Source organism: Pseudorca crassidens, chromosome 10, assembly GCF_039906515.1.
Source record: "Pseudorca crassidens isolate mPseCra1 chromosome 10, mPseCra1.hap1, whole genome shotgun sequence".
NCBI lineage: Eukaryota > Metazoa > Chordata > Mammalia > Artiodactyla > Delphinidae > Pseudorca > Pseudorca crassidens.
Window position 1 is genome coordinate 81,305,537 of NC_090305.1, and position 23,640 is coordinate 81,329,176.

A 23,640-nucleotide genomic window follows, 5' to 3' on the forward strand; every position below is an offset into this window, starting at 1 on the left:
AATGAGGTGATTCTGACACTTTGCTGTACTGAGGTTTGTGTTTCTACTACACTAAAGTGTTAGGAACTCACTAGATGAAATGTTTCACATTTTAGGTTCCACTTTCCAGGGCAAGTGAGGAGAAAGAGGCAGGGATTGTTCTCAAGTTCAAGTCAGCTCAGTTCAGCACATGTCTATGCTAAGGCCTACAACACGCCAGGGCCTGGGAATGAAGGCAATGATAAATAAGATGCAGTGACTGCCCTCAGGGAACATACAGTCTAGAGCTGCGCTGTCCAATATGGTAGCCACTAGCCACCTGTGGATATGGAACACTTAAAATGTGGCTAATTTGAATCCAGTTGTGCTGCAAGTTTAAAATATATGACAGATTTAAGAGACTTAGTAGAAAAAAGTGTAACATATCTGAGTAATTTGTTCATGTTGATGACATGCTGAAATGATATTTTGATAAATTGGGTTAAATATATTTCTAAAATAATTTTATCTGCATCATTTTACTTTTTTAATGTGGCTACTTAGAAAAAATTTCATTATAATTCGGGCTCGTATTACATTTCTTTTGGACAGCACTGATCTAGAAGGTAATTGAGACAGATAAACAGTGTTTCAGTCTGAAGGTTATGACAAGCTTATGTTTAGGGAAGTAGAAAAGCACAAAGGAGGGGCAGGTAGCCCTATCCCAGGGTTTGGGAAAGAATCCTGCAGGATACACTGCCTGCAAAACGAGATCTAGAGGTATCATGCATCACGGTGAGGAAACAGACTGTGTGACCTTAAGCAAGCTACTTAACCTCTCTGTGCTTCAGTTTCCTCATCTATAAAGTGGAGATGATACTGGAACCCACCTCGGAGGACTGATGTAAGAATTAAATGAGTCAAATCATATACACCCCATAAAGAAGTGGCTGGCATACAGAGCGTGGGCTCCATAATCGTCCATCACAATGCAAGCTCCAGGAACCAAGGAGTTGTTCTCTTTTAATATTGCTCTGTCCCCAGAACTAGGACAAGGCCCGGCAATAAGTACTTGCTGGGAGGACAAAGTGTGTAAGGAACTGCAGACAGTTTAGTATTATTAAAGCATAAAAAGCGAGGTAGGAGCTAGCAGGAAATGTAGACGTGATGTGCCTGGATTCACACCCCCCACCCGCCTTCCAAAGGCAAGAGAGGCAGTAAAAGACCCAAGAAGAAACATCAATCCTTTGCATTTTTAATGGCGCTTCGCTCTTTACAATATGCTTTCACATATTCGCCCACAGCTCTGTGAGGCAGGCAGGGCAGGAATTAGGAGGCAACACACTGAGTTTATTAAGGGAAGAACCCAACCGTAAAAAGAGGAAACCAAACAACGCCTCACAAAGTCTCATCAGTATTGGTAGGATAAGCGGAGTTCGTTTTTATCTTTTATTTTCAATTTTTTTCTAGTTCGGTTTTTACCACGAGCATATGTTATTTTACAGTCAGGGAAAATGCATGCTGTGTTAAAATGAATGGAGGAGAAGGAAGAGAAGTGGGCTAGTCCAGATGGAGTCCCCATTTAGAGAGCCGTCAGACCTGAACTTCATCAGAGGACTGGGGAACGTCTGGTTCCGCAGCCTCCATGGAGATGCCCTTAGAAGGAGTTATTCCAAAGTGGCAGATCTTTCTGTGGCCTTTGAAGGCAGACAGACTTTCGAATCTTTCCTCTGCCACCCGGGAGCAATGTGACCTTAAGATTCTTAATCTCTCCATGTGTCAGTTTCCAATACGTAAAATAGAGACACAAATAGTACCTACCCTTCTGGGTTTATGAAGCATTAAATAAGCTTATGTTTGAAAGGCATCTGGCACATAGTAAGCAAGAAAGGTGTCTAGGGCTTCCCTGGTGGCGCAGTGGTTGAGAGTCCGCCTGCCGATGGAGGGGACACGGGTTCGTGCCCCAGTCCGGGAAGATCCCACATGCCGCGGAGCAGCTGAGCCCGTGAGCCATGGTCGCTGAGCCTGCGCGTCCAGAGCCTGTGCTCCGCAACGGGAGAGGCCACAACAGTGAGAGGCCCGCGTACCGCAAAAAAAAGAAAAAAAGAAAAAAAAGAAAGGTGTCCATCATTACTTGCAAGCTCACTCACAGCTTGGAAGCTCACCCGTTCCTTTCCAGAAGGGCACAGCCAGGAGAGGAAGAGGTTACTGTTCCCCATGAGAAGTCTCAGACCCAGCAAAACAACCCATACTAAAGCCCTGTCTAGTTATTCTGGGTTATGAATAAATAAACCAACTGGTAAAAGTTACAGAACGGACATTTACCTCCAAAGGAATTAAGGTGTTTCTTCTAAGCACTTTGCTTCTTAAAAGCAAGACTATTTATAAACAGAGTTTATTCTTTAGCTGCTTAAATGCCAAGTTACCGCCATACAGCTCCTCACCACCTCAACCCCACCTTCCAGGGAAGGGAGACATGAGATAAAAGAAATATGCCATCTCCTTGTTTTTGATGAGCAGGAAAATCTTAGGTAATTGAGGAAAAAAATCCCAATTTTACTTTTTTAATTTATTTATTTTTGGCTGTATTGGGTCTTTGTTGCTGCGCGCAGGCTTTCTCTAGTTGTGGTGAGCGGGGGCTACTCTTCGTTGCGGTGTACGGGCTTCTCACTGCAGTGGCCTCTCCTGTTGCGGAGCACGGGCTCTAGGTGCGAGGGCTTCAGTAGTTGTGGTGCATGGGCTTCAGTAGTTGTGGCACGCGGGCTCTAGAGCACAGGCTCAGTAGTTGTGGCACACGGGCTTCTCACTGCAGTGGCCTCTCCTGTTGTGGAGCATGGGCTCTAGGCGTGCGGGCTTCAGTAGTTGTGGCTTGCAGGCTCAGTAGTTGTGGCGCACGGGCTCAGTTGCTCCACAGCATGTGGGATCTTCCTGGACCAGGGCTCGAACTCATGTCCCCTGCACTGGCAGGCGGACTTCCAACCACTGTGCCACCAGGGAAGCCAAAAAATCCCAATTTTAAATGTGGGTTTCAGGATGTGGCAGAAGTGAAGGGAAGAGGTGAATAAGGGTAGGAGGGAAAAGAGCTAAAAATTGAATGCAAAGAAGCAGGGAACTTTCTGAGTCTGGGATAGTAGTCTAGATGGAGAGCCAGCCACTGGACTAGCAGACAGAAGCCACAGGTCAGGATGGGACTGAGGATCAGAAACCAAAGAGGAAATCAAGGAGTAAGAAGCTAAGGGCACGGATTCTGCAGACGTTGATTCGACAGATTTGTGAAGCACCTCCTAGATCCTAGGCACTGTTCTGAGTGCTGAAGTTTACACAGAAGAGAAGACAGGCAAAACATTCCTGTCTTCTTAAGGCTTATGTTTTCAACATGGATTCATATTCAAGCTCTGCCACTTATTAATGTGTCCTCAGCAAGATCCTATCCTTTCTTCATCTATACGATGGTATAATCATGGAGAGACATACAGTGTTCATGGGTTGGAAGAGTCAACATAGTAGATATCAGTTCTCCCCAAGTTGCTCTCTAAGTTTAATGAAATATAACAACATTCAAGTTGTTTTTAAAAAAAACAGACAAACTTATTCTCAACTTTATGTGGGAAGGGGACTAAAATAGTCAAAACTGTAAACATCTCAAATGTCCTTTGGTGGTGAATGTGGTACATACATATCATGGAATACTACTCAATGAAAAGGAAAATACCATCACTACATGCAACAACTTGGATAAAATGCAAGGGAGGGGCTTCCCTGGTGGCAAAATAGTTAAGAATCCGCCTGCCAGTGCAGGGGACATGGGTTCGAGCCCCGGTCCAGGAAGATCCCACGTGCCGTGGAGCAACAAAGCCTGTGTGCCACAACTACTGAGCCTGTGTGGCCAAACTACTGAAGCCCGTGCGCCTAGAGCCCGTGCTCCACAGCAAGAGAAGCCACGACAATGAGAAGCCTGCCCACTGCAACAAAGAGTAGCTCTGCTCGCTGCAACTAGAGAAAACCTGCTTGCAGCAACGGAGACCCAACGCAGTCAAAAATCAAATAAATAAATTTATTTTTTAAGAAAACGCACGGGAATCACAACATTGTAAAGCAACTATACCCCAATAAAAAAATAAAAACAGAAAAAAAAACTCAAAGGAATGATGCTGAGTTTAAAAAGCCATTCTCAGAGAACTTCTGTATGATTCCATTCACAGAACATGTGTTGTTTCATAACATGAAGATGGAGAACAGATCAGTGATTGCCAGGGGTTAGGAATGGGGGAGGGGGCAGGTAGAAAGATTGGCTGTTACTATAAAGGGTTACTATGAGAGAATCTTATGTTGGTGGTACAGTTCTGTATATTGATTGTGGTGATAGTTACACAAAGGTACACATTTGGTAATATTGCCTAGAACTACACACACACACGCACACAGAGGATGAGGGCATATGTAACTGGTAAAATCTGAACAAACTGTGGATTGTATCAATGTCAGTTCCTTGCTTTGGATGTTGTACTGTAATTATGCAAGGTGTTTCTTGGGGGAACAGGTGCGGGAGATTGTTTTTGCGTATTCATTGGCAATTTCCTGTAAATTTATAATCATATCAAAATAAAAAGGTTAAAAATGCAATAAAAATTTAAATGGTATAATAATCCCTATGGTGGTTATGAGAAGTAAATATACAATTTATTAAAGTATCTGGCACACAATAGATGCACAATAAATGGCAGCTCCAACTTCCTATCCCAACCAGATTGCTGCTTACACACATGTCCTTGACTTGCTCTAGCTTGGAGCAAATAAGTGGGTACTCTTGAGTGGGGGGCAAAAAAGAGTTATCCATTTGCGGGCCAGGAAGTCCGAATGCCTCAAGCTTCGGCCTAATTGTGGGTGAAATGACACGGGGGGATGGAGAGGACACACATTTCCTCATGCAAGAGAGAGAGAGGCCAACACATTGATTAGAATGCTTTGGCAGATGTTTATATACACCCTTTACCGTTTAGTCGGAGTCCTGTTCAGAGATACAGTAAAAACTGAGAAGGTCCACAGTTGTTTTCCCTTCATGCATTCCTCTTAACTCTTGTCATTCCATCTAACTTTTTTTTAAATTTTTATTTTATATTGGGGTATAGTTGATTAACCATGTTGTGTATTGAACTTTAATTAAAAAAAAAAAAAAAACTAAATGCTTAAAATCTTTTAATGCCCTCTCTGTACATCTGATGGAAAATCCTGATTCCTTTCCAGAACCTAGGAGCCCTGGATGGTCTAGCCCCTGCCAGCCTTTCTAATGAAACACACTTTCAGCCTCTAGACTCCAGCCACAACTGTCTCCTTTCAGCTCCTCCAATGTGCCAGACTCCTGATCTGAGCCTTCACATATGCTGTTACCTGAGCCTGGAACACTCAAAACAACCCTAATCCCAGGCTGACCCACCCCACCCTTTAGATGGCAGGTCCTTCCCACCGTATTGGTCTTAGCTTAAATATTAATCTACTTATATAGTAGATGCCTCCAAGACAACCTATCTCAGTACTTTTCCTCTGAGACCTACTGTGTAATTTTCTGTTTCTTCTGTTTCTATACCTTCTTTGCCTCATACAAGTTGCAAATATGCATAATATATGCGTATATGGATAAATAAATAATTGTGAAATATGTATAAAACAAATATATGTATACACACATATCCTCTTGATTATTATTTATTACCCCACTAGATTGTAATATAGATGAGGGCAGAGGCCACATCTGGTTCTGTCACTTCTATGTGCTGAACAGCTCAGAAAGTACCAGAAACACAGTAAGTGCTCGATACAAAAGTCACAAATATCTGACTGATCATCTTTCTTTGAATCCATGATTGTTGCACTTTACCTGGGCAGAAAGCTGTTGGATTTTGTTTTCTCTTCTTCCTATTCATTCATTAAACAGCATTTACTGGCGCCTACTACATAGCAGGCATTTGTGCTGGTCACTGGGAATATAGTGATAAAAAAAGCTATGATCTCTGGCCTCATGGAGCTTGTATTCTAGTTAGAGAGAAAGATGATTAAACATGCAATAAGTGTAAAGCAGGAAAAGTTCTATAATAGGGGATGTATTGGGGACTGAGAGAACAGAGAGGATAAGATTTTTCTTCACTGTCCTTCGTGCACTTCTCAGAGTTCACTATGTGCTACCCACTGGAAGGGACTGAGCTAGTACCATCCTTTCAAGGAATTTAAATCAGAGAAACCAGCTAGATCACTGTGATTGAGGCCATGATTCAAAGAGATCCCTTGTCTATCATGATATCAAAGGACTTGTCCTGGATATCATTCTCCTTTATCACACTGGCATGTGGTGATGCTCTATCTGACACAGAATATAAACTCCACAAGAGCAGGACTTTGTCTTATTCAGTGAGGTATCCTTAATGCCAGGGACTGAGCCAAGCACACGGTAGATGCTCTATAAAGATTTGTTGAATAACTGAATGAAATTAACACGTCGGAAGACCAAGGCTTAGAGAGGTCAGGTGTTTTCCCAAGGTCACAGGGGAAGAGGGTGATAAATCTCATCCTAATTCTACTAATTCTAATTGCTACTGAGGGACTTTTGTTCTCCACGGTTTAAAGGTCAAGGATCAGACTCCCCCATGTCCCACTCCCAGATAGGTGGCAAAGAGCCCAAGGCCAGGATCACATTGACACAAACCTTCCATCCCTGTTCCCTAAGTTCCCCTGGAAGGTAGAGCCTCATGTCTGGGGAAGGGTCATTTCTAACCTAGGCTACACAGTTGTACATTTCTTCTTTCACAGCTCTACGCAATGGTTCAGATCTGGAAAAAGCCATCACCACTGCCGCTATGATTTTCAGAAACTTTTCTGACCCTGATGGCAAACTTGGGAAAGCTACTGCCAAAAATCTACTGCAAACCCAATATAGGAATTTCACAGAGGTAAGAGAACTAATAGGTACCAAGAAACAGGGGGCCACGCCATAACGGCTGGCCCAAAGAGTCAACAACTCCAGCTCGAAGTTACCATTATGTTGCTTCATTCCACAAATGTTTATTGGACACCTACCCTACGCCAGGAAATGAGCTGTGCCCTGGGGTTAATGCAGTGAACAAGCTAACAATCCAGCAGAGTAGAGAGATGTGCTGAAAAAGTAATTAGAAATAGTCAGAGGACCGTGAAAGAGTAGAACGTGCAGTGACAGAATAAAACAGAGGGACCATCTTGGGCTTGGTGGTCAAAAAAGAGCTCCTGGGAAATTAAGGTATAGCTAAGATCTGAAGAAGGAGATCAAGAGTGAGCAGGCACCGGGGGCGGGGTGCGTGCAGGATGAGAATGATGGCATGCCCGGCAGAGGATTTGGCATAAAGCATGTCAAAGACCTATGAGGGCAAGTATTGGTGAGAAGAGGAAGGGAAGTAGGAAGCAGTGGAAGAGGAGGCCGGGGGCGGTGAAGAGAAGCCACTTCTTACAGAGGCATAGCGTGAGGGCAGGAGGAAGCCAGGGAAGTTTCTAAATCCGGGTCGAAGGAATTACACCAGCTGCAGTAGGAGATGAGACTGTGGTTGGGATGGGGAGTGAAACGAAGAAAAGAGGAACCGTGGGGAGGGAATCCAAACAGAAGATGTTGGTTTGGACTAAGGCACCAAATATGGGAGGCATCTGGAAGGTGGAATGAACGGGATCTGATAACCATGAGGGCTGAAGAGCAAGGGGGACAAATATGATACCTCAGTTCTGACCGTGGGAGGAAGTGGGCGGTGGTCCCGTTTCCAGAGAAGAGGAAGGCTGGAGTATAAGCAGATTTGAGGTAGGGAGGGAGGTGGGGGCAGGTGATGAGTTCTGTTAGCACGTGTCAAGTTTAAGATGTCCTTGAAACTGTCAAGTGGAGAAACTCGGACAGCAACAGGATATGTGAGCGGGAAGGTCAGAATAGAGATCTGTAACAGTGAGAGTGGGCAATGTGAAAATGGTTACTGAACAGAAGGAAGTGACCTAAATCATCTAGAGGCATCTTTCTCAAACCTCAGCCACCTGAATACCATCTTCAATATTTTTCCCATATCTGCCTATAGCCTGTATTATAATGTACCTAGAACTTGTTAAGAGAACGCTCTACTTAAAGGAAATTATTTTATAAGGAGCCTTGATCACCATTTTAAATGTAAATTCAGTGGGTAAAAGTGGAAGGTAGTAAAAAAATATAGATGACTGTTCATTCTTATTTAATATTTATTCTTGCATCACCTAAAGCTGTGTTACATTCTACCAGCAGTACATGTTCAAACTTTGGAAAATAGTAGCCTAGGGAAAATGCATAAGAAAAAAGGAGGACCTCACACAGAACCTAAACCACCAACATTTAATGGTAGATTGAGCAAGAAAAAACTTAAAAGTAAACAGTCTCTCAGGTTCTATGTGTATTCTGAGACGTTTAAAAGAGCAGTATTATAGTTCCTTTAAGATATAAATATATATGGTTTTAGCATACCACAGTGATATAAGGTGCCACCCACTGGGGGAAGCTGGGTCAAGGGTACAACTTCCCGTGAATCTATGATTGTTTTAAAAGAGTGTGTGTGAAATCAGCTTTTTTTTTTAATTCCACAAGTGATTTTTTTTATAACCTGTTTCATAGAAACAGTGAATAGATTGGTGGTTGCCAGGAGCTAGGGGAAGGGGAAAGTGGCGTGGTATAGGTCAGAGGGTGCAAATTTCCAATTTTAAGAAGAATAAGTTCTGAGGCTCTAATGCACAGCATGGTGACTATAGTTAGTAATACGGTACTGCATGCTTGAAGGTCACTGAGGTAGATCTTGAGCATTCTCCCCACACACACGCACACACACACACAAGTTAACTCTGTGAGGTGATGGATGTGTTAATTATCTTGATCTTGGAAATCACTCCACAACGCATGTGTATTAAACCATCACACTGTACACTTTAAATATATACAATTATATTTGTCAATTATTCCATAATAAAGTTAAAAAGGAGTGTGTGCAGCAAGATCTTTTTTGACCCACCTCCTAGAGAAATGGAAATAAAAATAAACAAATGGGACCTAATGAAACTTAAAAGCTTTTGCACAGCAAAGGAAACTATAAACAAGACAAAAAACAACCCTCAGAATGGGAGAAAATATTTGCAAATGTAGCAACTGACAAAGGATTAATCTCCAAAATTGATAAGCAGCTCATGCAGCTCAATATCAAAAAAACAAACAACCCAATCCAAAAATGGGCAGAAGACCTAAATAGACATTTCTCCAAAGAAGATATACAGATGGCCAACAAACACATGAAAGAATGCTCAACATCACTAATCATCAGAGAAATGCAAATCAAAACTACAGTGAGGGGGCTTCCCTGGTGGCGCAGTTGTTGAGAGTCTGCCTGCCGATGTAGGGGACACAGGCTCGTGCCCCGGTCCAGGATGATCCCACATGCTGCGGAGTGGCTCGGCCCGTGAGCCTGCGCATCCGGAGCCTGTGCTCCGCAACGGGAGAGGCCACGACAGTGAGAGGCCCGCGTACTGAAAAACAAACAAACAAACAAACAAAAACTACAATGAGGTATCACCTCACACCAGTCAGAATGGCCATCATCAAAAAATCTACAAACAGGGCTTCCCTGGTGGCGCAGTGGTTGAGAGTCCGCCTGCCGATGCAAGGCACATGGGTTCGTGCCCCGGTCCGGGAAGATCCCACATGCCGCGGAGCAGCTGGGCCTGTGAGCCATGGCCGCTGAGCCTGCGCATCCGGAGCCTGTGCTCTGCAACAGAAGAGGCCACAACAGTGAGAGGCCCGAGTACCGCAAAAAAAAAAAAAAAGAAAATCTACAAACAATAAATGCTGGAGAGGGTGTGGAGAAAAGGGAACCCTCTTGCACTGTTGGTGGGAATGTAAATTGATACTGCCACTATAGAAAACAGTATGGTGGTTCCTTAAAAAACTAAAAATAGAACTACCATATGACCCAGCAATCCCTCTACTGGGCGTATACCCTGAGAAAACCATAATTCAAAAAGAGTCATGTACCACAATGTTCATTGCAGCACTATTTACAATAGCCAGGACATGGAGGCAACTTAAGTGTCCATCGACAGATGAATGGATAAAGAAGATGTGGCACATGTATACAATGGAATATTACTCAGCCATAAAAAGAAATGAAATTGAATTATTTGTAGTGAGGTGAATGGACCTAGAGACTGTCATACAGAGTGAAGTAAGTCAGAAGGAGAAAAATAAATACCGTATGCTAACACATACATATGGAATCTTAAAAAAAAAAAAAAAGGTTCTGAAGAACCTAGGGGCAGGAGAGGAATAAAGACGCAGACATAGAGAATGGGCTTGAGGACATGGGTGGGGGAAGGGTAAGCTACAACAAAGTGAGAGAGTGGCATGGACTTATATACACTACCAAATGTAAAATAGACAGCTAGTGGGAAGCAGTCACATAGCACAGGGAGATCAGCTCGGTGCTTTGTGACCACCTAGAGGGGTGGGATAGGGAGGGTGGAGGGAGACGCAAGAGGGAGGAGATATGGGGATATATCTATATGTATAGCTGATTCACTTCGTTATACAGCAGAAACTAACACACCATTGTAAAGCAATTATACTCCAATAAAGATGTTTAAAATTAATTAATTAAAATAAATTTTTTAAAAAGGAGTGTGTGCCTGGGTGTGTGTGTCTGTGAGTGTGAAAGAGAGAGAGAGAGAAAGAGACAGAGTACTACAGTGTGAGACACAGAAAAATAACTGGAAAGAAATGTTAATAATAGTAAGCTATCTTTGGGTAATGGGGTAAAGGGTTATTTTTACATGCTCCTGTTTTTTCTAAATGTCCAATATTAAACACATATCATTTTTGAAATAATTTTTTTAAGAAAAGCTATTTTTTCAGCCAGAAACATCAGGCAGAATTAGACAAGAGATCCAAAGTTCTGGGGAGTCTTTACAGAGCGGGTGGGAGAACAAATCCTACATTACCGGCTTACATCAGAGGCCGAAAGAAATGACAGATACTAGAGAGAAAAAGAATGCTGCGTGTAGCTGGCAAAACCTCAGTGAGCTTTTAACAAGTATGAAAATGAGGACCTAGTAGACGGATCATCCTGATGTGATTCGCCATCCCTCTGAGAACATCAGAGGAAAAGAATTAAAACCGAAGTCACCAGAAAAGACACCTTCAGCCTCGTGTCCCTCAGTGTAGGCAAAACCGGGAAAGGCAGCCGTTCTGGGATCTCTAGCAGCCGACTCAGCCAGACCACGGTGCAATCGCGCCCTCTCCTCCAGATGAGAGCAGAGACTGATTTCAGGGGACTTGAGGGGACTGCTCATCCCTGGCATCCTCAGTCTCAGTGGTGATAACTTCCCTCCGCTGAGCAGACATGTAGCGTCATGTCAGAATGCTGTCTTGGGGGACTTCCCTGGTGGTCCAGTGGGTAAGACTCCATGATCCCAATGCAGGGGGCCCGGGTTCCATCCCTGATCGGGGAACTAGATCCCGCATGCGTGCTACAACTAAGTCTGCATGCCACAACTAACAAGCCCTCCTGCCACAACTAAGAGCCGGTGCAACAAAAATAAATTTAATTAATTAGTTAGTTAAAAAAGAATGCTGTCTTGGACCAACCACCCAGCTCCGCCCCGTGAGAGTCCCTCAGGCAGGTACAGCATAAGAGTCTCCATTGCTAACTGGGCTTTCTCCTAAATCCTCACACAGGGTTCTCTGGTAAACTGAGCCAGACCTTCTGGCTGAGGCCTGGGTCTGAAAGGAATATGTCCTTTCTCATAAGCCTAAACATAATTTGGGGTATCTGACTTAGCCCTCTATAGCCAGTCAGAGATAGTAAAACTGAGCACCTAAAAGCACTGCTAAGAAGATAAAAAGCAAGATGGTGGGTCAGGCCCCAAGAAGTCTGGACCTCCTCCAGCTCCGTGGTCTTAAAATATGCAGCAAAAAGAGGAGGAAGACCTCCAGCCATCTCTGACCTTTGAGCAAACAGAGTGCTTTACTCTAGTAAAGGGCTTCTCTCTCTGTCTTATCTCCAGCTCTTCCTGGAGGGAGACAGACACAGGTCCTTTCACCCTCACTGATAGGTGTGACCTCTTGAGGAACAGCCTAGAGAAACATGAAAGGTCTAAGCCTGTAAGAGGAATGTATCATCACTCCTAAAGGGCCTTAGTCATTGCTGTGATGGTTTTTTTTGCAGCCAGCACATGGATGAGTGTTTGGGGTTAAACTAAATGCAGTGAATCAAATGACCTTAACGTTTCTGATGCACTTGGGAAGATATTTCATGAGCTGTGGCTGGAACTGAAAATCCCCTCCATTTAGGTGTTTTCACATGTTTTCCCTCACTCTGTTGCTGATGACTATGAACTTGGGTTTGATTCATGATCAAACTTAGGGCTGAACAATATTCCAAAGCACATATTTTCTTTTAGCATATTTTATTCCATATTTCTGGATAATCTTATGCTCAGTGCAGCACATAGTGGATACCTCCAATAACAAAGGGATTGTACTCTGAAACCATAACAGTATCTGTACCTGTAGAGAAGTAGGGTAGCAGTTGAGTGTGGGTTCTGGAATCGGGTAGCCAATGAGCTGAATCCTGGTTCCGCACTCACAGCTGCCTAGCTTGGGGCAAATCACTTCATTCTCACTGAGTCTCTGGCATTGCCTCTGTAGGGTGGGAAAATAATAGTTCATATTCAATAAGGTCACTGTGAGCACTTAGTGAGATAACCCATGAAAAGATTTAATACAGTGCTCAACTAGTAGCACTGGTAGCAACTTGACCTGTTGTTAATAACATGTTTACTATTGCATATTATCTGTAAAACCGAGGTGGCATGATGAATTCGGTTTTTTTGCTTTTTCTTCTTTATTCTTACGGGACAAGAAACCAAACCAAGATGCAGAGACCTCCTTTCTGAACTCGACGAACATACAGAAAATAAGCTGGATTTTGAGGATTTCATGATCTTACTGTTAAGCATCACGGTAATGTCAGATTTGCTACAAAATATATGGAGTGTAAAAATTATGCAATAGGGCTTCCCTGATGGCGCAGTGATTGGGAGTCCGCCTGCCATGCAGGGGACACGGGTTCGTGCCCCAGTCTGGGAGGATCCCGCATGCCGCGGAGGGGCTGGGCCCATGAGCCATGGCCGCTGGGCCTGCGCAGAGCCTGTGCTCTGCAACGGGAGAGGCCACAACAGTGAGAGGCCCGCATACCGCAAAAAAAAAAAAAAAAATTATGCAACAAACAGCTTTAAATATATAGTTAGACAAATTAATGGCAAAAGACAGTATTAAATTATTGAAATTTTTTTCATTTTATTTTTAATTAATTGAAGGTACTGATCATGCATCTGGGGTAGCCTAGGATGGTTCTGATTGCTAATGTTCAGACCCAGTGTAACTAAAAAGTCTATGCCTACTCTTCAAAAATGTTTAAATAATATAGTCTCTGGTGCTTTACAATATGATAGATTTGATACCACTGAATATTGCATTGCTTTTGCTGTATCAGTAGTGTCTTAGAGCACTTTCCTTATAATCATTGAGTCCCTCATTCATTCACTCATTAAACAATGTGTGTTGAACCTCTACTTGATGGTATTGCTGAGGATACAGTAATTAACCAGCCAGTCCCTGCCTTCAGACATGCCTGCAGAAGTCCAGCAGTAGAGATAGGCTATGAACAATTCATCAATCAATTGCATATGCAGTATAATTATAATTGTGATAAGGGCTACAGGATGCTAAAAGAGCTGTTATCACCAGACCTGGGATCAAAGTCAGATAAGCTCTACTGACATTCTGCAAAAGGCAAAACTATGGGGGGCGGGGTAGAGCGGTGCTTGCCACGGCTGCAGTTGGGAAACGGAGTTGTCCACAAATAGGCACAAAGGAACTTTTAGGGGGGATGGGAATGTTCTATAGCTTGACTGCGGTGATGGTTACATGACTGCACACGTTTGTCAAACTCTTAGAACTGCACACTAAAAAGGGTGAATTTTACTGTATGTGAATTCTACCTAAGTAAATATGACTTAAATCCCCCAAATCCCAATATTTTTGTAATTTCTGGCCATGATTTAACCAACGACTCCTTGAGAATATGATCTAAAGGTGGGCATGTCTTAAAGACACACAGCCCCTATGGCTATACCTATGTTCCTGAGTTTAAATTATACACACACACCCATCAATGCCTGAATCTTTGAGATAGACTTGCACAAAGACTTTTACTCATTATAATATTATTGTAGCTTCCTGAGTTCCCTCCCTCATCTCCTCTTTTCTTCCCAGCCCAACACGTTAAGGATCCCTTTCCAAAGGGAGACCTCTGACCCTGGTGTGGAGAAGTGTTATCTCATCTTGCAGTGTTCCAAATCCACCAAGACCCGACTCCTTAGTCCTCCCTACTTTCCAAACCTTAGGCATTCTGAGTCCAAGAGTTTATGTACCATGTCAGGGAAAGCCCCAGACTTTACTCTGTCACCATCTTAATAGGTGGAATGTGTGTTCAACAAGACTCAACCCATGTGCCAGGTACTGTTTTAGGGGCTTTACAAATATTAACTCCCATCATGACCCTCTGAGGTAGGTATTAGTATTATCATCTCACAGATGAGGAAACCAAAACACAGAGGTTTTGATTTTCCCAGAGTCACACAGCTGGCAGGTTGCAGAGTTCTCTGCCCTCTCTGTGGGCATTGTTGATTTTGTTTTAATATTAGACTTCTTCATGAGCAATAATATAATTTAACAAAAATAACTGTGCACATTTCAGGCACTGTGTGAGAGAGAGCGTGGTACCAGCTGGGTCCTGGAGAACCATTTGGCATTCCTCAAATAGAATCTGTGGGCTGTGCTCCCTCCAAGCCCTTTGTATTTTAGTCACAAGTAGCTGAATATGGCAACCTTGGTGACCAATCGAAAGGTCAGATTCACACCTTTCAGAAAAGGAAAAAAGAGACCCTGGCCAATGGTGTGAGGAGGAATCCTGGAGCCATTCCAACCCTTGGGGCTCCCAAAGGATTTATGATTCTCCATCCCAGATGGGAAACCACACTCCTCTGAGGGGGAAATCAATTATAGAATCTATTTTAGCCTGATGCAAAGAATGAAAACAGCAAAAGCTCTCGGAGCATCAGTGACAGATAAATTGATGAGCACTGTGCTAAGACCCTAGATCACAGGAGCCTCACCTCTTGGTTCTGGTCCCAGGACCATGAGCTCTACTCTTCAAAGGTTCCATCTTGAAAATATTACTGGTCATCACAGGTGGTGATGGATGCAAATCTGTCCTGGTATCCCTTGGTCGCAAAGAACAAAGTGCACTGGAATCACACACACACATACACATATACACACACACATGAAGCAAAAAGGCACAGGTCATATTTATCAACAAAGTACAGCAGCATATAACAAAATGAAAGGGCAGAGAATGCAACTAATGTCCATGAAACACTGGAAACAGCGATAGAAAGCAAAATAAAGATTTTGCTCTTAGTGTCTCTTAATGGATTGGTTTCTTGGCTCTGCTTCTGTCTGCATGTGGCCCCTCCCTCATTTCCATCTCTACCTCTCTCTTTATCTGTACCTCTTGACTCGTTGTTTTTTTGGTGGTTTTTGGTTTTTGGTTTTCTGTGTTATTTTTTTCTGATTCTAGGCCCAAAAGCCAAACACATTGTCCCCATTGCTGGCTTCACTTCTCTCTTTAAACACTCAACCAACACTCACTAGCATCTCAGAAGCCCAGTTCCAATCCCCCAGAGCAAGAACCTGATTGGCTGGATTCAAGTAGGGATCATTCCAGATCTAGCTGTCTATGTTCAGGGATGCAAGTCGTGTGCCCACTCAGCAGGGCCTGTGGGAACTGACTCTGCAAAGTATATGGACAGGTTCTCAAAGAAGGAAGGGAGGAGCCAGGGAGGAAATGACTGACAGAAAATTATAAGAATCTCTAATACAAAATCCATAACTTGGATAAGAAGGGCAGTGTTATTTGCTTCTCAGGCATGGGCTCAGCAAACATAGGAATTGATGGAATAATCTCCTTTGTTACTCCAGGTAAAATCTTTCTTGTATCACTGTATAAAAGGAGCAAACCTGAGCCTCCCTGGGAAGGTTTCCTGTGATTAAATGTAGTTAAGATCTTCCTATACAAGAGCTGTGAGCACCCTTGCAATTTCGTGAGCATGACAGAAACATACCCAGTCCTGGAACCCCTAATTTTCTTTATTTTAGCCTCTAAAAATGAGTCCAAGTATGAGATCAGGAATTGTGCTTTAAATAGTCCTTTGTGAGAAAGGGGTAAGTGCTGGAAGGAAACCAACAGGAGTCCTGCACGTCAGCTGACCTTCGGCACTGGTAAAGCTAACGAGAGTTCTCAGCGGAATTCAATTTAGAGAATGCAATTTAGAGAGGTCGCGTGACTTACCAGGGTCACAGAGCAATAAGTGGAAGATAAAACCCGGGTTCCAACCCACGTCTATCTCGTGCCACAGTCTGGCTCCTTTCTGTGAGGACACGTGTGGATATAAAACTCCCCAAAGGAGAGCATCCCCATGATTTACAGCTTATACCTGATTATAATTAGCTGTTCTCCAAAACAAGGAGGAGGAAGAGAGAAAGAGGAAGAGCAAGCAGCAGCATCTCACGCGTCCAGAACCCAAAGGGAATCAAGAAGCATTAAGGGAAAAAGCAGTAACAGTGTAACTTGGTTTTCCTTGCCTTTCTATATCATTTAGGAAGGCAATTCTTCCTTTGGGGAAAGGCCATGGGATTTTAAAATCTGTGTGGTCTGTAGCCCATGGTTTTGCTTGAAGAAAGTATAAGTGGCAGGAAGGAGGCCATGGAAGAAGGGAAGGAAGGGCAGAAGGGCCCTTGGGAGAGGAAGAGATTCCCGACATGCACCTGCTAGGCGGGGCGTTGCGGATGCTGACGTGGAGGGCAGAACCTGGACTTTTCTTCCCGGCTTTGCGCCTGATCCCCTGCTTCCAGGTCTCAGATTCTTCCTCACTTAGTGAAAGGGTGCCCTGTGACCGGATGTTCCCCAAATCCCTTCCCATTCTGAAATAATCTTTTGTATTAACCAGGACTTTTTTTTTTAAGAAAATTATAGCAAGTGCCAGTGACCATATGGACAAATTTTAATCACTTAAAAAGCTGTTTCTGGGGCTTCCCTGGTGGCGCAGTGGTTGAGAGTCCGCCTGCCGATGGCAGGGGACACGGGTTCGTGCCCCGGTCCGGGAAGATCCCACATGCCGCGGAGCAGCTGGGCCCGTGAGCGATGGCCGCTGAGCCTGCGCGTCCGGAGCCTGTGCTCCGCAACGGGAGAGGCCACAACAGTGAGAGGCCCGCGTACCGCAAAAAAAAAAAAAAAAAAAAAAAAAGCTCTCTTCTACTTGCCTTTCCCATCTTTGACCTTGGCAGTCTGTGGTATAAGCCCAATACACAGAGGGCTAAACGTCCGTAAGCAAGAGATGTCCCAGAGAAAAAAGACATAGATTAAAAAAAAAAAAAAAAAGCTGATGATTTCTCAATGCTTTGTAGATTAAAAACATGTAACTATGCTTTATATAAGTTTTGAAGGTGCCACATAAGTCACACAATTCATGTGGCCATTTACTAGCTTGTAAGTAACATCTTTAAAAGTAAGTGCGCTGCCAGGCTTGTACAGTATCCTCAACATCTAGAACAGCACCTAGAGTATAAGGGGTGCTTGATGAGTGTGAAACAAAAAAAATTAATGAATGAGTCCTTCTCAAACAGAAGAGGTGGAAAACGGGAACATGAAGTTATTTGCTTGGACACAGCTTAATGTCTTGCTGAAAAAAAACATGGTGTGCTTTAATGGTAGATGAGCACACTGGGTCTGATGACAAAGGCTGTGCTAGCTTTAAAAATCGGTAAGAATGAAGATTTATACTCAGTTTAAGATTGCTCTCGCTTTAGCTTAGCTCAGAACCAGCAAATCAGCCGTGCAAAGTGTATTGTCAAGATCAAAGACACAGAGAGTGAAACATCCCCATTGTCTAGGGGCCAATAAAGCCCATACAGTGGACAATCCCTCAAGACAGTGGAGCTCAGAGCCCAGACCCGCTCTCCAGCTGTGATTATCTGGGGGCAGAGCCTCAAGTGCACTTCCACCTCCTTCTGTGTGTTATCTGTTATGGGACCTCAGCCAGGTCCAAAGGCACATTTTTATTTATAATATGAAGCTTTTTCAAAATGCAATGATTAGTCTTTATATTCCAAGAAATTTTACTGGCCTCATCGGCTTCTCATTATAGTTTCTTGTCCTTTTTTACCTTAAGAGTACGCTTTGACCTCAAGCAGATTTGCAGCCCACGGTGGGACAGGTTAATCCTGGGAAAGCTTTGGACCCTTCACCAGGGAGAGAGATGGAGGCCTCAGGATCAGGACCGGGTTGATCTGGTCACAAGGCAGCCACATCGCTAGTGGCCTGTGAAAGCTGGGAACTGGCTGCTTCCTCTAAATCTCTCTCTTTGAGGGAAAGAAAGCTGGAGGTATTGGGAGCCTCTGAAGGGCTTCATGAAAATCAATGGTGAAATTAAAAGTGGGAAAAGGAGAACTTCGATTTCTCTGACACTTTGGTCTTCAAGGAAAGAGCTTCGATTCCCCCTGCAAGGCATGTGTGGAATAGTGAAGGCATTAAATGGCAGAGCAACGGGGCTTATGACTCATGAGCTGTCCACACTGGATTCCCTCCACCCACCCGCTCCCTGAAATCAGAAAGGGAAGAGAGGTGAAGAATGGAAATTACTTCTAATCTCTGGGTGACCATGTGGGAATGAACTGCGGTTTCTTGACCAGGAGACCGCTTTGAAATTAAGCTCGAGGCAGGTGATCGGGCTCAGAGGAATAGGAGGCTTTTGTCAGCACCCTGAGGCCACACACAAAGCCAACTTGCTTATGATGTCAGTTCGGATCTTCATTTCAACTGTCCTGAGCTGCTTGGGGGCTGATGCAAAACCTCAGGAAGAGGAGGTCATCACTCTTCCTGAGAAAGAAGACCTGAGAAATCATGTCAGTTGTGCCTGGAGCATCTCAGCCTGAGAACTAAGACTCTTACTCGTGTCTGTATCCTTACGAGGATGGGTTGATTGTACTCATTGGCAAGTACACAGCACACATTCACGATCAGCATCTATGCCCATTGCTCTGGGCTGATGTCATACGAGTCATAGATTTTGAATGTCACTATGTAGCGGATGACGCTGATGCCCAGCACGTATCTTCTCAGCACCTCTGAGTCCCCCTGTCACCTCAGGAGACTATCTCTAGCTCGCTGACAACTTCCTACCTCAGGTACACACGTCTTTCTTCTCTGGAGCCCTGGGAGCTTGCTCTATAGCCAGCAGGGGACATATGGGCATGTGGAGAGTTAAAACCCCCAGAGGCAACTCTCAGCCAATGAGGAGGAAAATCAATGACTAAATCCTCAAATCAAAGCCTCCCCACCCTTTGATTATGAGTCAAGTCCTTCGCAGCTTCTCAGAAGGTCCCCAGGGGGACTGAGACCCAGTTGCCTCCAGTGGTAAATTACCCGTTAATATACTTTTATTATTTTTCCTCCTTTCCTTAATTCACTTTCCCAGTTTCCTTACTTTTGCTTCCTAGGCTCGCCTTCCTATAAACTTCCTGCACCTAATTTCCTGTCTCACGGTCTGCTTTGCGGGGGGGGCGGGGGAGGGTGGAATCCAAACTGACAGAACCCCTCCCCTGACCCCTATACTGAGAACAATTTTTCTTTTTCTTTTTTAAATTCTTATTGGAGTATAGTTGCTTTACAATGTTGTGTTAGTTTCTGCTGTACAGCAAAGTGAATCAGCTATACATAAACATATATCCCCTCCTTTTTGGATTTCCTTCCCATCTAGGCCACCACAGAACATTGAGTAGAGTTCCTTGTGCTATACAGTAGGTTCTCATTAGTTACCTATTTTATACATAATATCAATAGTGTATATATGACATGGATGAACCTGGAGACTGTCATGCAGAGTGAAGTCAGAAAGAGAAAAACAAATATTGTATATTAACGCATATATGTGGAATCTGATAAAATTTGTATAGACAATCTTATTTACAAAGCAGAAACAGAGACACAGATGTAGAGAACAAACTTATGGATACCAAGGGGGAAAGGGGGTGGTGGTGGGATGAATTGGGAGACTGAGAACAGTTTTTCGTACATCGTAAGTAATCAAAAAGTACATGTGGATGTCTTGGGAAATCTTGCTAATGATAATTCCAGCTATTCCTTAGAATCCTTTGGGAGATGATTCACAGTTGGAGATCATCAGGCAGAGAAGATGAAATAGTCCCTTTCTTCGAAGAAGAGGGACAGCATATATATGAAGGCAGGAACATGTGTGGTAATTGCAGGGAAAGGTTATAGTTCTGTGTGCCTGGGACTTGGGTAGGTGGTAGATGAATGGTGGGGAAGGAGACAGGAAATAGGTTTCTATCAATTCTCCCTCTTATTGACTCATTTTATTCCAGGTACCGCAGTAAAGGAGATTTCCATATAGAATTGAGCTCAACTCTAACCTTTGATCAAGACTATTGATCAAAACTGTTCAAATAGGGGAGAGAAATTGAACTCAACTCTGAATATAAAAGGGAGAAGCGGGGGTTTAGAGGCAATGGTCAGAGTGAGGGAGTAGGTGAAAAATTAGTAAGAAGAAATTGATTAGATATCAAGAGTGGGAGGATTCTTACTAAACTTGCTAATCCTGGGCTTGGCGGCCACAGGAAAGACCTGGTCGAGAGCTGGGCTTAAAGGCACCAGGTTAAAGTTTGACCAAGAAGCTGGTCAAACCCTACCAGTGTGCTACCTCTGCTCCGACACAAAGAGTACGTGAAGCATTCAACCGTCCATCCACACTGTCAACAGATTCTTATGAAGCACTTCTGCTGGGCTCCGGGATACAGTGGGGTAGGAAGACAGACATGGTCCTTATTCTAATAAAGCTACATGGTTTGGAGGGAAGGTAGACACAAACTGGGAATTGCGTGGCTCGGTAAACACCGTGATACGGGAAGTCCAGGAATATCCAGCAGGAACACCTAGTCCTGGTTAAGTTTTTTTTTTTTTTGGATGACTTCCAGGATGACATGACATTGTATTTAAAGCCTTAAAGGTGAGTAGGTGTTGGCAAGGCAATGAGGAAAGAGAATAACATCATTAAGAATATGGTGGGTTCAAGAAATTGAAAAAAAGCTTGAGATGGGTGACATATATACACTAATATGTATAAAATAGAAAACTAATAAAAAAATAAATAAATTTTTTAAAAAAAGAAAGAAGACTTTCCTATTCATAGTGGAAACAAAAGTATTGTGAGCTACATTCTTTTTAATGTACACTGTATGTTTACTACATTAAAAAAGTCTGAAGATTATAAATATGAAAATGGAATTATACTTTATTTTTATAAGTAAATATTTCCTTAAATTGGCCACACATAGTTGTACACAGAACCTAGATGTCAACTCAGCTGAATATTTTATAATATTCATTCATTTACTCATTCTTTCAAAATATATTATTGAATATCTATTATGTGCCAGGCATTATTATAGGTATTGAAGATAAACAAAATTCCTGCTGTCAACGTATATATGTATTTAAGCGGAATAGGCTCAATAAATAAATGAAATAAAAAGAAGAAAAATAGGAAAAAGAAAGCTTGAGATGAGTGGGGGAGATTTGAGGAAAATTAGGCTGGGAAGTTGGATAGAAGCCAGATTTAAAAAAAAAAGCCTTGAGGGCCAAATTAAGAAGATATGTATATGTTTACTACAGGACTTCTCAGAGCCTTTAATTAGTAGGTATCTTGGTTTGCATTCCACCAGAAGCACACTAAGAATCAGAATAGAATTCGTTTGTTTGGGAGGTGATTTCAAAGAACTCCACTAGGGGAAGTGAGGACAGTCACTAAAGGTGCGTTAATGAGCAGGTTGATCCCCGTGGACAGCGGGGTCTTGGTCCCTCAGGTGAGCTCTAGGAGACAGTGTAGATCATGCCTCAGAGTTTTCCCAACCAACAGGCAAGGAAGCTGAGGAATTCTCTCCCTTATACTGTCTATCGTTGATTGATGTCTGCTTTCAAGGTCATTGACTGTCCAGTGCTTCCAGCTTGCCCTGCGCCCTGGGTCAGGAGGAAAAGACAACAAATAACAGAACAAGAACCTAGGGCAAGAGCCACAGGTGCATACAGTAAGCAGAGTGTGCAGTGCATGTGGGCACAGCATGGACAGGGGCTGCTGCAGTAGGGTGATGGGGTCTGTGAAGTTTCAAGAGGGGAGATAAGGTTTGTGCATTTTCCAAAGATATTTGACCACAGCATACTTTTGTATAGAGCATCCTGAAAGACTAGTAGTTTCCACATAACACATTGTGAGCGTTCTTTGTCTAGGTCAGTGGTCAATACATTTTGTCTACAAAGGGCCAGACAATAAGTATGTTTGGGCTTGCAGGCCATATGGTCTCTGTTACAGCATCTTCACTCTGCTGTATCATGAAAGCAGCCATAGGTGACACGCAAATGAATGGCCATGGCTATGGTCCAATGAAACTTTATTTACAAAATCAGGCAGCAGGGCCAGATTTGGCCCTTGACCTATAGTTTGCTGACCCCTGGTCTAGATCATTCCTACAGCTCTATCCAGCTCTAAGATTCTAAGACATGTTTGTGGTTGTCCTACTCAGCAGAAAGGTCTGACTGAGTGATTTTACAAAGCCTTCGCCACCTCCTTCCCGTGTGGCTCCATGATAAGTGTGTCTCAGATCATGATGCCTAGTCTCTCTGGAACCCATCGCAACCAGCCCTCTGCAGCAGCCTCTTCGTCCCATTTTGCCCACAGCCTCTCTACTAGTGAAAAGTAACTGAGCCTAAATTTAATTATTTCACTGGGGAAATAAAAATAGTGTTGCTCTGAGGCTGCCTGATGCCAGGAATTTTCCATGGCATGGGAAGAGAAAAAAATAAATAGCAGTTTGAAATAAACAAGTCCTACCCACACTTCAGCAGGGGCCTAGAAAGGTGTGAAGACTGGGGGAAGCAGGGGAGGGGGCGAGGTGGCAGGACCCCACTCCCTCTTCTTTATTTTTGAAGTTGAAGACTTAGGACAATAGTCCCTCCTGATACGCCCACTTAACCTGCATTTACTGACCACCTAATGAATGCCAGGCATTCATTCCTTCATTCAATAAACACATGTTAAATGCCTAATTTGTGCATTGATTATTAAGAATTCTCCGTAATTTTTAAGAATTTCAGTGGTGACAGCAGAGCATTAAACCAAGCATGGACTCCTTCTAAGCACTATGGGATTACATATGTCACACCCATGAAGCCAGCCTTGGTGTTTGATGTTATAAAGATATATGTGCTGTTACAAAGAAGACTCCATTGCTCGCCCTAGAGAAGTTAGTATCCAAGGAGGGAGGGAAGATGTGTGTAATAAAAGACCTGTCAGTGCTTCTCCCCATCATTTTCAATTTCTTTACCACTTTTGTCCACATCTGCTCCCAGTGAGCAACCATATTCAACAGCCAGACCCTCCGTCCCTTTGTTAAGGTCTGACCACAGGCTGCTGGAGCCACTT

At 43.4% G+C, this 23,640-nt stretch overlaps 1 protein-coding gene across 3 annotated transcripts in view; it reads left to right on the top strand.

Moving 5' to 3' along the window:
* Window positions 1-22,240, top strand: part of SNTN (sentan, cilia apical structure protein) — a 34,422-nt gene extending 12,182 nt beyond the window's left edge. Inside the window, exons 3-5 of one of the 3 annotated variants that reach the window (XM_067755081.1) lie at window positions 6,760-6,915; window positions 11,867-11,924; window positions 12,859-13,036. In XM_067755081.1, coding sequence (XP_067611182.1) covers window positions 6,760-6,915; window positions 11,867-11,924; window positions 12,859-13,036 — 392 coding nt within the window. Of the gene's footprint in view, window positions 1-6,759; window positions 6,916-11,866; window positions 11,925-12,858; window positions 13,037-22,143 lie in introns of those variants that run through there. The other 2 variants (XR_010947095.1, XM_067755082.1) reach the window with 2 other exon arrangements.
* The last annotated feature ends 1,400 nt before the right edge of the window (window positions 22,241-23,640 follow it).